The sequence below is a fragment of the Choloepus didactylus genome, chromosome 16, assembly GCF_015220235.1.
Source record: "Choloepus didactylus isolate mChoDid1 chromosome 16, mChoDid1.pri, whole genome shotgun sequence".
Taxonomy (NCBI): domain Eukaryota; kingdom Metazoa; phylum Chordata; class Mammalia; order Pilosa; family Megalonychidae; genus Choloepus; species Choloepus didactylus.
This window is the reverse complement of record NC_051322.1, coordinates 53789017-53803142: the sequence shown is the minus strand read 5'-3', so window position 1 is coordinate 53803142 and position 14126 is coordinate 53789017. Positions and strand designations below refer to the sequence as shown.

The 14126-nt window shown below is 35.1% G+C and overlaps 1 protein-coding gene across 2 annotated transcripts in view; it reads left to right on the top strand.

Moving 5' to 3' along the window:
- TAF4B (TATA-box binding protein associated factor 4b) overlaps positions 1–14126 on the top strand; it is a 197223-nt gene that overhangs the window by 73879 nt on the left and 109218 nt on the right. For both annotated transcript variants that reach the window (XM_037805602.1, XM_037805603.1), the window contains exons 12-13: positions 3297–3422; positions 9183–9239. In XM_037805602.1, the coding sequence (XP_037661530.1) occupies positions 3297–3422; positions 9183–9239 (183 nt within the window). The remainder of the gene's footprint in view (positions 1–3296; positions 3423–9182; positions 9240–14126) is intronic.

Below are 14126 nucleotides of genomic sequence, written 5' to 3'. Positions count from 1 at the left end.
GTTAACATTTTTGGTGGGGGGAATTAAAGTCGTCTTTTCAGCTTTTTAATGTAACTTTTAAAGAGCCTTATAATTTTTCAAATCTGGAATCTCCCATCTTAATTACACTGTTGTTTCAGAGATATATGAGTACACCTTCATTTACAGTAAGCGGTTTTTATACGAATTTAACATATACAATTAAATATGGAATAGAATTTTTCCAAGTAATGTTTAGTGTGAGTGTCATTAAAGCTCTGTTGTTTTCAACATTCAGATGGTATTCTTTTGTTATGGATCAATAGCATATGTTCCATGGATTTAGTTGCTTTATGAAAAATGCGTATCTACCCCCCTGGAAGACCTCAATAACTTAGCTTAAGGCTAGTGCCTCCTTAGACTTCTGCTTTGCTCACTGTATGTCCCGATTGATTTTCCCCTGCCCATCATTTCCCACACTTACTCCTTAATAAATGCCACTGTTTTAATTTGCACGTCATCCTCCTTAAGCAGAAAGAACATTTATTATATTTTTATTTAGTTCAAAACTACACTTATCCTGTAGACTTTGTAATAATCTTTGTGCCACAGATTTAGCCCTTCCCTTGTATTTCAGTTCATCCCTGATTGAATTTTCTTTTTTATAGTGCAGTGAGGGGAGTTCTACTCCATGAATTTCATAAAAGTGAGCCACTATTGTTAAAAGCAAAATCCCTTAAACTTAAAGCAGCTCTAATAAAAATAAAAACCTGAATAAATAAATAAATAAAATGAAAGCAAAATCCCTCCATCTCTTTCCACTCTAGACATCCATCTACTTTTGATGATCTTTCAGCTGGGTAGATATAAGTCTCTCATTCTCTCATTAATCAGAATCTCTAATCTGAGTGGTAAGGAGAGAAGTAGCAAGTGACATGTGTTCCAAAGCTTTTGACCTTGCTGCCAGGTGTTTTCCCACTAAAGATATATTATTATCCTCTGCATGCTGTGGCCATGAAGAAGTTTCAGGTTTTTCCAGTTCAGTGGTGCCATCATGTTTTCTTTAGATAGGATTCATTTTATGAGTGCTGATATCATTTGGTCTGGGTTCTTATATTTTCTTGCTGAAACATTTAATATGTAGTGGCTCTAATATTCTAAATCTTTACTCTGTTGGTACATGTAGACTTCAGTTAGGGCAGCTGGGTAGTTAGGAAAGAAGGTGATAAGATTGGGGTTACTGTTTTTAAAATAAGGTAGGACCTTGGTAGGGATAGCGTAGCCACTCATTTGTTTAGTAGTACCTGGAAGAGTAAAGGAAGGATGCATTATGTCACAGGCAGTTGTACCCAGGCTGGAGAAAGAGAAGTAATCTTAGTATGGGAATAAGATTGGGTTAAAATTTGGTAAGTTTATGCCCCTATTTAATTTAGTGTTTTAAAATCAAATCCTCTCAGTAAACTATCTCGAGTGTCTGAACACAAAAAATGGTAAAGATGCAGTATTTAAGTAATACTGGTTATTATGTTTATACACCTCTGTTTGGCCTATAATTTATTCTATATTCAACTTTAAATGCATTTGGGAATTCATCTTTGTATTAAACATGGCGTAAAATAAGTAGCACTAATACATCCTTGTCCCTTAAACTATATAATGCTCTTTTGATCTAGTTAAATGCCAACAGTAAAAATTTAATTTAAAAAGAATCTTGGGCATATGAAATCTCTCAGTCCCAGTTAATTGAATCATCTGTAATCGTCGGATAAAATAAAGATGGGAGTTATGCTGTACCCAGGATATCTGAGCCACACGGTAACTGTTGTGTACTAAGTGTTTAAAAATGTTCCATTTCTCTACTATATAATCACCCTCCTATATCTCTGGTGCCTGAATTATTAAGATGAGTAGATAGCAGGAAGTCTTAAATATTGATTGATTGTGAAGATTCCCTCCCCGACTACCCCCAAACATACGCACATCATTTGTGTATTAGAGAGAAGAGAGAGCGAAGTGGTCATGTCAGATGAAGAAAATCAGAAAATATTTAGATTGGAAAGCACTGTTTCTATACTCTAAAATACAGGAATAAATGGAACAATTTGAATTTTATCTTATACAATTAAGACAAATAATTATATTTTTCTGTTATGGCTCTTGTTTATAAATGATGTACTTATTTTCTTCAATGTTTCTGCCAAAATTTACAGCTTAAGGGAGTTATCAAAATAAGGTCTCAGAATGCTGTCTTGACCAAAAGGGGGAAAAGAAATGAAACAAAATAAAGCTTCAGTGACTGAGAGGTTTCAAATAGAGTTGAGAAGTCAATCTGGAGGTTATTCTTATGCATTATATAGATATTCCTTTTTAGTTTCTAGTGTATTAGAATACTAGAAGGAAATACCTGAATCTGTTGAATGATAATCCAGAAGATTTTATTCTTGATGAGAATTGTATATAGCTTTTTATAGTGTGACCGTGTGAGAGTGAAAACCTGGTGGCTGACACTCTCTTTAGCCAGTGTATGGGCAAATGAGTAATAAAATAATGACCAAAAAAATGTATATAATGGGGGGAGATAAGGGGTATGGGATGATTTGGGTGTTCTTTTTTATTTATTTTTTATTTTTTATATATTTTTTTCTTAATTTGGAGTAATGAAAATGTTTGAAAATTGATTGTGTTGATGAATGCACAATTATACTATAATTCTGTGAACCATTGATTGTATACTTTGGATGGATTATATGGTATATGAGTATATCTCAATAAAATTGCATTACAAAAAGTAAGGTCTCAGGATTGTAACACTTGATATATTATTTTACGTTACATTTTGACTGAAGTTGTGTCAGTCAACTTCATGTATAGGTTAGACCTACCCATCAATGGAAATCAGGGTGATAACTTCCATCCTTGGTATATTTTTTTCAGTGAGGTGATTGTTTCTTACTTCTTGTCTTTCACAGGCCTAAGATTTAATTATTCATATTAAAGTCTGCTGAGATGGACAATAACTTAAATAAGAAGATTTAGATTATAGGTAGATAGTACACTCTGTTGCTTCTTATTTTTGAGATCTGCTTGGCTTAATTTTTTTTTTCTCCCTTCTGCATGAGACTTAGGAAAACTCTTTCAAGTTCTGAGTCACCTCTCAAATTTTAGTGAAAAACTTTTATTTTTTTAGGTGAAGCTTATTTAACTGAAACAAAATATTTACCTCCTGAGAATTTAGCTCCCTATGTATGTTGGTCTTATTGTCTTTAACTGATTGATAACAATACCTAATGTAGAATTTGTTATTCAGTATCATCATAAGACTTTCTCTTTTTTTCCAGGCAAATGAAAATTACATCCTGTCTAGTGATACCAGGTCACAACTCAAATTTCTTGAAAAGCTGGATCAATTGGAGAAGCAGAGAAAGGATTTAGAAGAAAGAGAAATGTTACTTAAAGCCGCCAAGGTAAGGGCCTATGTGATTTATGAACGAACATGACTTGGCAATGAGGTCAGAATTGGCTTTATTGTCAGTTGGTCTTCTTGGTTTTATTAGGACTTCAGATTTCCCTAGAGGATTTCTTAAAATGAAGTTATTACAGCCAGGAAAGTGTGGTTCAGTGGCTTTCAGTTAATTTAGTTTAATGAGACATATCTTTTGTTTCCTCACTCTGTTTCCTGTGTGTCTGGCATCATTCCTACCAACCCCCAGGTAAAAATGTTTTGTGAAAATTTCAGACTCTTTTTAGGGATTTTGTTTGTCATGTGCCAAGTTGAAGCTGAGAGAGGAAAATCTGGAAAGTGGACAGGAGGGTTATAGGTAAAATTAGGAATAATTCAGATTATAAGGAACAAAATATAGGATGGACAGAAATGGGTTAGAAAGAGAGAGTAAAACGGAGTTAAGTGACACTACTATTTGTTGATTTCCTTTTTCCCTTGTTTAAATATTTTACTGGACTGTTAATGCCAGATGGGGTGAAAGCTAATTCCACTACACTTTGTATTTTCTAGCTCTATATTTCTTCTCGAACCTGGGGTTATTGGTATAAATCTTAAAAGCCTGGCGTTAGAGTCTAATTTTTTTGTTTTAAACACCCATAGTTTTAATTTCTAATGTTCTTGGTAGCCTCTGCTTTTGGAGAATTTGTTCCTAATCATATCCCAATTGTTTTATTTTTTAACTATATTTGTTTTGAAATAATTTCAAACTTGCAGAAGAATTGCCAGAAATGTACCAAGAATGCTCATCCCATTTTCCCACATTCCCCCATTTTTTACATTTTGCTGCTTTGGCTCCATCGCCACTCACTCTCTCTCTTTCACTCACTCATATACATGCACACACACACCCATTATCATTAATCTTTTTCTTTCATTTTTCCAATTCAGAGGTTTTTAGTATATTCACAAAGTTGTGCAACCTTGCCACTAAACAGAATTTTTCTGAATGTTTTGAAAATAAGCTTCACACATGATATCCAGCCACTCCTAACCATTCTATTATATATTTGCAAAAACAAGGATATTCTCCTATTTAAGCCTCTGAATTAGGAAGTCAACACTGTAACACTGCCAACTAATCCGCAGATGCCATTCACATTTTTGCCAGCTGTCTCAAATAGGGCTCTTTTTCCTTTTTGGTCCATTTTCCTATTCAAAAATATGTCATTTAGTTATCACCTTTTTTCAGACTATTTCAGTCAGAGTTTCTCATTCTTTCTCTGTACTTCATGTCAGGAGTGTAGGCGTACATTCAGTATGGTGACCCTCAACCTGGGTTCATCTGATATTTCTCATGATTAGATTTTTGTCATGTGTTCATGACAGGAATACACAGAAATTATGCTGTATTCTTCTCAGTATATCAGATCAGAAGACTTAAAATACAAATGGAAGGTGATCACCCGGACATATTGATGCCTGCCAGTTCGCTCCAAATTAAATTTGTCATTTTCTTCTTTGTAATCAATTAGTTTTTGTAGGAAAGTATTCCAAGATTATGTCAATGTTCCTTCCTCATCAGACGTTTATGTGTGAACCTTAGTATCCATTGATGACTTCTGCCTGAATCTGCCACCTCTAGAATAGTTGCCAAGTGGTGCTTCTTTATTTCCATCATCTCTTCTACCTTTAATAGCAGTCTACTATATAGAAAAGCCTTCTTTTCTCCCTTTTTCATGCATTCCTTAATTTATTCATTCATTCATATCAGTATGGGCTCATGGATTTCTATTCGAATCAATGAGTTGTAATCCATTATTATAATTATTTATTTTGATGTTCAAAGTGCTCCTGAATGGTAGACCCTTACCACTGGCACTTTTTTTCTTTTAAACATGTCTTCATCACTCAGTGAGCATATCCTTATTTACTGACACAAGATATTCCAAGGTCAGCTTTTACTTTTTCTGCCTCAGCTATGAGAATCAGCTTTTTCTGTAAGGAACCCTGGTTCTTTTTAGTTGAAGATGGTGTTCGGAAACCAAGATCAGAGCATATAAGATATTCATTGCCACTGGAGTATCATTGCATATAGACTCCATGAATGGTCAGGTCTAGGAAATATACATATGTGTGTGTATACACATATGTATATTACGCACAAACATACATCTGTAATAATTTCTGTGGATATGTATTATAACACCTTGAATTCATACTGACACCTCCAATTTCAATCCAGCACCTCAGGGTTCTTTCTAGCCTTAACCCTTCCATGTTTGTAAGTACTTTCTCTAATACTCAGAAATTTGGCTCCCATTATCCACGGTATATTTACTTAAGTCCTCAATTTATTTATTTGATCAGTATAACCAATCTTCGAATTAACCATGCCAGCTGATTCCTCTGTCACTACTATTATCCACCTCCCTACCCCTGTTTTATTGCCTATGTAATTGGCCACCATTCCCACTGGCCCATGACTTGGTGAAGCTCTCCAACCCTTTATCACTCTGCATTCTTCATCACTAGCCTACATCTCTATGTGCCTCAACTCTCCATAAGGATGTGGGGTGCCACATCCTTGGCCTCTGGGTCAGCAGCATGTTCCATGGTTTTCTGACCCCGGCCTTGTCTCTGTACAGCTTCCTGCTGTCTCAGGTTCTCAGCCTCCATGCTCACCCCTCCTCTGCACTGGGAAGAGAGAACATGAAATAGAAAGATGCTCTTCCTTGAGATTTCAAGTATTATAAGCAAACACACGGCGATCACAATAAGGTGGTTTGTTAGTATTTTATTTCCGATTACCTTTTGGTAAAAAAGGTCACATACTGTTAAATACTGGTTTAATTATTATTGGATATAATATACTATCTTGTTCTCAGTTTCTCTTGCTTTTTCCCTTTTTACCATACTTGTAAATGTTAGAGTGTCCCGGGTTTCAGACCTAGTCTGCCTTCTCTGTCTGCATTTCCTCTTAAATTTATATTTCCAACTCAACCCACATTCTGGATCTCTGGACACATAGCTAATTGCCTACTTGGTTAGCCAATAAGCATCTCAAATTCATTATGCCCAAAGGACTCCTAATACTCCTCTCCTTTCAAAATACCTTTTACTCTTATGGGTTTCTTTAAGCAAAAGATCATTCACCCAGATGTTCAAGCCAAAAAACCTGAGTCATCTTTTACTCTTCTTTCCCTACACTCAGTTCATTTCCTAGTCTCTTCCGAAATATATCTATCTTCTTTCCATCACCATTACCACTCTGGGGTAAGTTGTCTTTCCCCCGGGCTATTATAACTGATCATTTCCTTCTACAGTCCATTCTTCATACCATAATCAGAATAATGTTTTCATATCAAATCATATTTGTCTCCATTGCTGAAAATCCTTCAGTGGCTTTCCATTGTATTTAAGATCCAAGCTCCTTACCACATTTTAAAAGACCTTACGTGATCTGGCACCTGTCGCCATCCCTCAGCTCATCTCCTTTCTTTACGTTGCTCCAGTCATACTGACCTTTCTTTTCCTTGCGTGAGCCAAGATTGTATTCCACCTTTTAGGATACTGGCCTTCTAATTAGGTGTCTAAAACTGAGCATTGAATTCTGTTCTTCTAAATCTACTCTTCCTTAGGTCTTTACCATCCCAGAAAGTTAGAATTACCATACTTTTGAGTTTGCTTAAGCCAGAATCCCATTCCCTATAACCAGTCTATCAATAAATCTGGTTGAGTCTATGTCTAAACTATATTTCAAATCCAAGTGATTTCATCATTTTCTCTGCTGTGACTCTAGGCTAAGTCACCCTCATCTATTTCCCAGTTTCTTATTCACAATATTGTTTTATAAAGTCTCCTACTTGTTGCATGCATCTAATCTTGAATCCCTACAGTGCATCCTCGGCGTAAGAACCAGAGTAATCTTTCAGAAGTATTGCATCAGTGTCACTCTGCTCCAGACCCTCTAATGGCTTGTTCTTATAACTAGAATAAAACCCCAACTCCTGTGGCCTATAAGGCAACACATGATCGCCAACCTTATTTCCTTCAACCCTTCACTATGCTCCAAACACATTGGTGTTCTTTCCTGCCTCAAGAATGCCAGACTTTTTCCTATATTAATGACAATTGATGTGCCTTATTCTTAGAACATCTTTCATCCAGAACTTTGCATGGCTGCCTCCTTCTTGTCATTCAGATCTCTACTCAAATGTCCCTGCTCAGAGATGCCTTCCCTATCATCCTAGCTCAAGTAGTACCCCTCCCCCACTCCTCTCTGTTCTTTCTCTTATGTTATCCTATTTTATTTTCTTTAAGCACGTATCAATATCAGCAATTATTTGTTTTTTATTTTTCTCCCATAAATGTTTTACATATCAGAAATGTGTTTAATTTTTATATAATAAACTTTTATTATTTTTCTCTCCTTAAATTAAGTTCCTTGAGAGGAGGGGCTTTGTCTGGTTAGTTCATCTCTATTTCTCCAAGGCCTCAGGACATTGGCACACAGAAAAGAATCCGTACTATGGATGATCAGTAAACATTTGTTGACAAAGATTTGATACCCAAATGTGCCCATTTTATACTGGGGCAATAAATTATACACTCACACAAAAATACAAATGTAGACACAGATACATATTTATATATAAATAGAAACATATTTTCTGCTAATATAGGTGGAATAATGGAGGAGTTTGTCTTTGGGCTGAAATAAAGTTATTTTAGTAGATTGGAAACTAAAATGTGGAGTATTTAATTAACATGTTTAAAATTAGAAGCCCCTTGTCAATCTAAACAGTTTATTTCTTGTGTTTTCCTTGAACAGACATACTGAGAAATCAGTAATATATCAGGTGAACTTAGTAAGTAAGAAAATACTTTTAGATTTGTTTTTTTAGCCATTTTTAGCTTAAACTAATGTTACATTTTATAGAATAAATATTCAGATTTAAGGAGTTAGATAACTTTGGATGAGAAAAAGGGTCCACCTATCTCAAGCATATTTTTTTTCAGTGGAGAAATGTTCATGGTGTCAAAAATAGAAATAGAGTTCCACCTTTTTTCCATCACAGCATTACATCTAGGAGGTAGCTCTCTTCTTATATGATTCCTGTAAGACTATTCATTTTCTGGAATGGTAAACTGGATCAGTGTGGAAAGTGGTATTCAATAAACATTTATTGAATTTTTACTTGTGCACAGCATCCTATTAAGTACTTTGTAGGACTCAAAGATGTATACGATACTCTACTGAAAACATTGGGATGGGTTTCCTACTAAGATTTTTTAAAGTAACACGTGTAAACAGAGAGCTTTAGCTCAAGGTTAGTCAAGCTTTGTTGATTATAATAGTCCTTGAAATACCATGTTTTTTTTTCAAAATGGCTTCACCTGAAGATCAGCCAGTGTTGATTATTTTCATTCCATTTGAGTGAACAATTATCCTTCTTTTCTTTTCCTTCATCTGTGTCACCCAGTTTTTATTTTTTAGTGTTCCAATAAGAACAACATCATGCCTCAACTGGACCTGACTGACATTGTTAGCATCATTTGCAGTATAAGTTTCCTCCAGGCTAGAGCCACAGCAGCCGGCCCAGATGATGAAAGGGGGTGGAGAGGGGTAGGGAGGGAGGGTAGCTAGACTGGATTGAGGCATTTTCCCCTGGAGCTAAGATTTTCAATCAGAAGAGAAAATTGTCATTTATTAAATATTTAACAGCAGCTATGGTGTTTAGATGCTAGTAATTTCTATTAAAATTTTCTTTTCCTTTGATAGAGTCGTTCCAATAAAGAAGATCCAGAACAGCTGAGATTAAAGCAGAAAGCCAAAGAGGTAGGACTTTCAAGTTAACCATGACTGTCTTTGTGTTTGAGGGAAGGTTGGCAGCTCTCTCCTGGCAATTAGGTCAGGGTTTATTTTGTTGTTGCATACCATTTGCAGAAGCCTTCGGGAAGGACAGGAACTGCTAACGGCAAGGGCAGTACTTCAAATGAGGTCAATGAGTTATGTGCTCTCTTTCTAAAATTTATTTTCAAGGCTTAGGCCTGTCTAGAAATGGCTCTTTGTAAACTACCGCAGTGCACTTCACTTGGTAGGAATATAATGTGGGATTAAAAAAGGAGAGAGAAACTTTTGAGATTTAGCATCTGGGACTGTACAATAGGCTACATTTTTCCAGGGTAATTGTTCGTTTTGTAAATCTGATACTGCTTATAATTCTTTGGCTGGGAGGCGGTACTGGGATTTAGTTTTAAATGGAAAACGCCTCTGGCTTTTAATTTTCTGGGCCCAGCAGTTTTCTGTTCTGGAATGGAGCCCTTGTTTCACACAGTTCATGTTTAGCTGCAGGGGTTTTAGTTTATAGCTTAGACTGGTTAAGCTTTTACTCCCAGAGGCCTCTGCATAGCAACTGTAGAAATCAACAAATAAGTTCATTTATGTCTGCAGCCTTCTCTCAGTAGCTGACTTTTTACATTTCCCAATATCCATTTCCTGACTTTTCTAGCCCCAGAGAAAAAAGCTCCACTAATTGGAGCTTATTTTAATTGAGCCTTAATATTGGATCTCACTGGAGTTCCCCCCAGAGCTGCTGGGAACAGAATGAAATGAAAGTACCTAAGGTTGAAAATGTGGTGTGTGTATGGGTGTGTGTGAAATTTTTCACTTGACCTACAGATTCTTTTCCCTGCTGAATAAATTATCAAGCCTCTTCACATTTCTGATTAAGGATCTGACAGTAGATGATAATAAAGACAATTGAGGTGTGAGATGTGTGATGTGGAGCTGAAGAAACTGGTTTCTATAGTTACTTGACTGATTTCATGTAATTTTTAAGGATCTTTGTGCTAAATAAGTGTGATTTCCTGGACAACCTTTTTCCTTAACTGTGCCTCTTGAACTATGAAATTTGTTGTTGCTTAACATTGCTGCACTTGGCTGCCAGGTGCCAGAAGCAGCAGGTTATTTATGAAGGCTTTAAAGGCCCTTATTGTTTGGATTAATTTAGGAACTGAGGCAAAATAAGTGGAAATCTAGTAAGATTCTTATAATCAATATGGTTTATTTTCACTAAAATGGGGAAGGAAAATACATGAACTCTGGGTGCAGGGGTTTCTGGATTAGGATGAGGAGAACTGGAAAAGGAGCACATTGAAAAGGAATGAAAACAAATGTTTTACTTTTTAACAACAAAAAATTTCTCATACTCGTTTTTTCCAGTGGAGACTTTATCTAAAAATATTAATATGAGAATGGTGCCTATAATGCTCTTTAAGCAAGCACAAATTGGTTATAGTAATAGGCAGCCTATTGTTGCCCTGAATTCTGGGTATCCCTCTTTGTTTTAAATAAAGACTGATTAGATGCTTATCTCACTTTTTTCTATTTGCAACCCTTTTTGAAAAATAGATATCAGAAAGCTTACTCCTTTATCCTTAAAGATCTTTCCCTGTCTGATCCTCCTTCATAATCATCTGGATCTTAGATTAGTTTTTCTTTCAGGTTTGTAGAAGATGGTTTTATTTGTTTTTGTTTTTTAATATTGTGTTTAATTATTCCCTGGAGGATGAGTAGGTGGACAGCATTTTTCAGAAAAGATTGTAAGAGTAAATGTGTGAAAATGCCTTTCTTACTGAGAACAGGTGGTACGGATGTGGTTTTTCTCTCCCTTTGTACCTCCACTTATTTCTTTTTCCAAGCAAGATTTAAATAATAAAATACAATTTCTTGCCAAAATATTTTGAAGTTTTTTAGTTGTTTCCTATCCTTTATCCTCTTTGATCAAGAGAGGGAGAATGAAGAAATTCAAAAGGAAATAAGGGTCACAATATATGTAACAAATGTTAAGGAATCAGGAAGTTTGAACTTCAAGGTCAAGTGGCTTGCTCCACAGAGCCACTCTGTATTAGTTGCATATGTTAGATGAAAGTAAAATATTGTTCATTTTTTGTCATCCCCGTTTCCCCTGCTTTAATATTCTAAGAGGCTCTAATTCAGAATCAAATACCCAGATATGTTATGTTTTGTTTGGTTGCAAAATCATTGGTCCTATTTTAATATAGACTTGAATTGTCCTCTGTATGGTAATTTTTTTGAAAGTTACCATTTGGGATGCAATATTGAGTATCACACTAGCATAAACTATAATGTTTGGTTTGTGATTTTTTTGATATTTGGTTGTCTGGGAAGTTTTTTTTTGTTCAATTGTGAAAATTAGCAGTGATTACGTACAGTTGCTTGATTTAGAACTGCATTGCTTTTGCTTTCTAGGGAACTACCTACCAAGTTGGTCAAAGGAAATAGATTAATCACAGCATGATATGATTGCAGAACTCCAAAGAATTATTTGGAGAAGTTGTAGCTTTATTTATGCTGGCAAATGTTTCAGCATTAATGTCTAGTATGTAAATATTAGTCACAATCTGAATCCCTTCTGTACATAATCCTATAATCCACATTTGCTTTTAGCTGTTAAGGACTAGAGCTTTGATAGTGATCATTGCTCCTGTGGTTTTTCTTATCTCTGATCGGGTTTTAGAGGCTCTTTCTCTTTTCATTCCAGGTATAAGGACAAATTGTGTTAAACTGGGCAGGTTTTTATACAGGTATCTAATAATTTCTTTCTATCCTTCCTATTGACTTCTTCCAATTTTTCATTCTCAATTGGCATTAAGCAAAACAAAACAGACAAAAAAACAAAACAACTGCCTTTGGGTTTGCTTCTAGCCGAGTCTCCTACTGTTTTTATTGACCCGACAGGTTATCTATCTATTTGAAAACCTTCTTGTTGTCTGGCTAAAATGTCTATGGCTATCACTATAATTTGAGCGTTTTATTTTAAACATTGAGTTGTCTTTTTTTCCTCCCCTTTTTCTGTTTTTGCCTTAAAAAAAAGTTGTAAACATTCTTTACATTGTAACTTTATTTTTCAATGCCAATATTTGGAAATCTGATTTTTTTTTTAATTTTCCTATATACTATTGCTAAAATGTAAGTACTGCCATTCTTCCGTTTTCACCATCTATTTGTGAAAGGTTTTAAATAGATTTACTAATTGCAAAATTCTAAGTTCAAACAAGCAAGCACATCTTTGTTTTGTACAGCTGCACACTTGTCTGAGATATGTGCTGTGTGTCCTAGATTAACATATAGCCCTCAGTGTTTTCCTTTCTTACCACATCTTCCAGAATTCTGTGAAGCAAGCCACTTGACCTTGGAGTTCAAACATCCTGATTCCTTAAACATTTGTTACATATATTGTGACCCTTATTTCCTTTTGAATTTCTTTGTTCTCCCTTGAGAAATGTGAGTTCAGTGCATCTGTGCATAGTGAGACCAAGAATTCATTTATCTTCTTTTTAGCAATTCCTAGCATTCCCACTTTCTGTGTTATCAGACAATAGAAAGAAAAAAGGGAAATCTTACATAGGAATGCAAGACATGTACCTGCTGGCACATTAGCTTTGCGGTGGAGCCTGTAAGAACTGGGCAAAAGAATACATATTAAATGATTAACATGCATAGCAGATTAGAAAAATTGTGCCTGAAATATTTAGGATTTCTGTTTACAGAAAATATAGGATATTAAAACTTTAAGTAATACAGGTCTCCATAAAGGATTATTGTACAAGAAATAAAACACTGATTCATAAGGCTCATTACAGATTGGAAAATACATTATTTAGGTATCAGAAAGGAAAGGTATATTTTACAAATGAAAATTCAAAATATATGGAGTCAGTAAAACATGATAGTTAAGGCTAACTATTAAATTTAGCAATTTATATTTAAACTTTATGCTAGTTTTGAATGAGCCAAAAGTCATGGAATAATGGATAGGGCAAAAAATAAAAGCACATCTTAGCAATTAAATTAATGCAGTATGGAGAAGACATTTTAAAATGAGAAATTATAATGGCTTATGTGCATTTCAGAGAGACAAAAATACAAATATTTGAAAACATTACATAAGAGATTGGTTCTCAAACTTTGATGTGCATGAGAATTATCTGGAGGGCTTGTTAAAATACAGATTGCTGGGCCCAACTCCCAGAATTTATGATATAGTAGTTTTGGGATAGGGTCTGAGAATTTGCATTTCCAACAACTTCCCAGGTGTTGCTGCAACCTTTGCTGCTTCTCTGGAATACATTTAGACCTATTAGTCTAGGAGAAGAAAGAAGGGGGGCTTTAAAATTCATCACTTTTTTTCTGGTTCACTAAGTTGTCAAAGAAGGTTGAGCAAAGTACTTTTATTTGGGAATCTGAGATTTGGCATCTTGAGCTGGCTTAGCTCAATTACCTTTCAATTACCTTTCAGTAGGTTCTCTCATGGAACCAGGAAAGCTATACTGGATTTCTTAATGGGTATATTCATAAGAGGTCTTCATTGGCTGTATCTTTTGATTGGTCTACTTTGCATAGAAAAAACAGTATCTTATTTAGAGTTTCATGAAAAGACTGCATGGATCCTTAATTTTGAAGTACAGGACTGTGTCTTGAGAAACATATATTATCCTTTTGGTAGATGAGGTACACATTATAAAATAAATAGTATTGAACTAGAGGTAAGAAGGCCTGCCACTATCTAAATTTCACTTTGGTGCTTTATTCTTTGAACTTTCTTCAGTTTCCTTGTATTTGAAATGAATGTAGCAGTATCTACTCTGCTTATGCCACAGGGTTGACATAATTTAGGGAAAGGAGGGATATCAGAGAAAA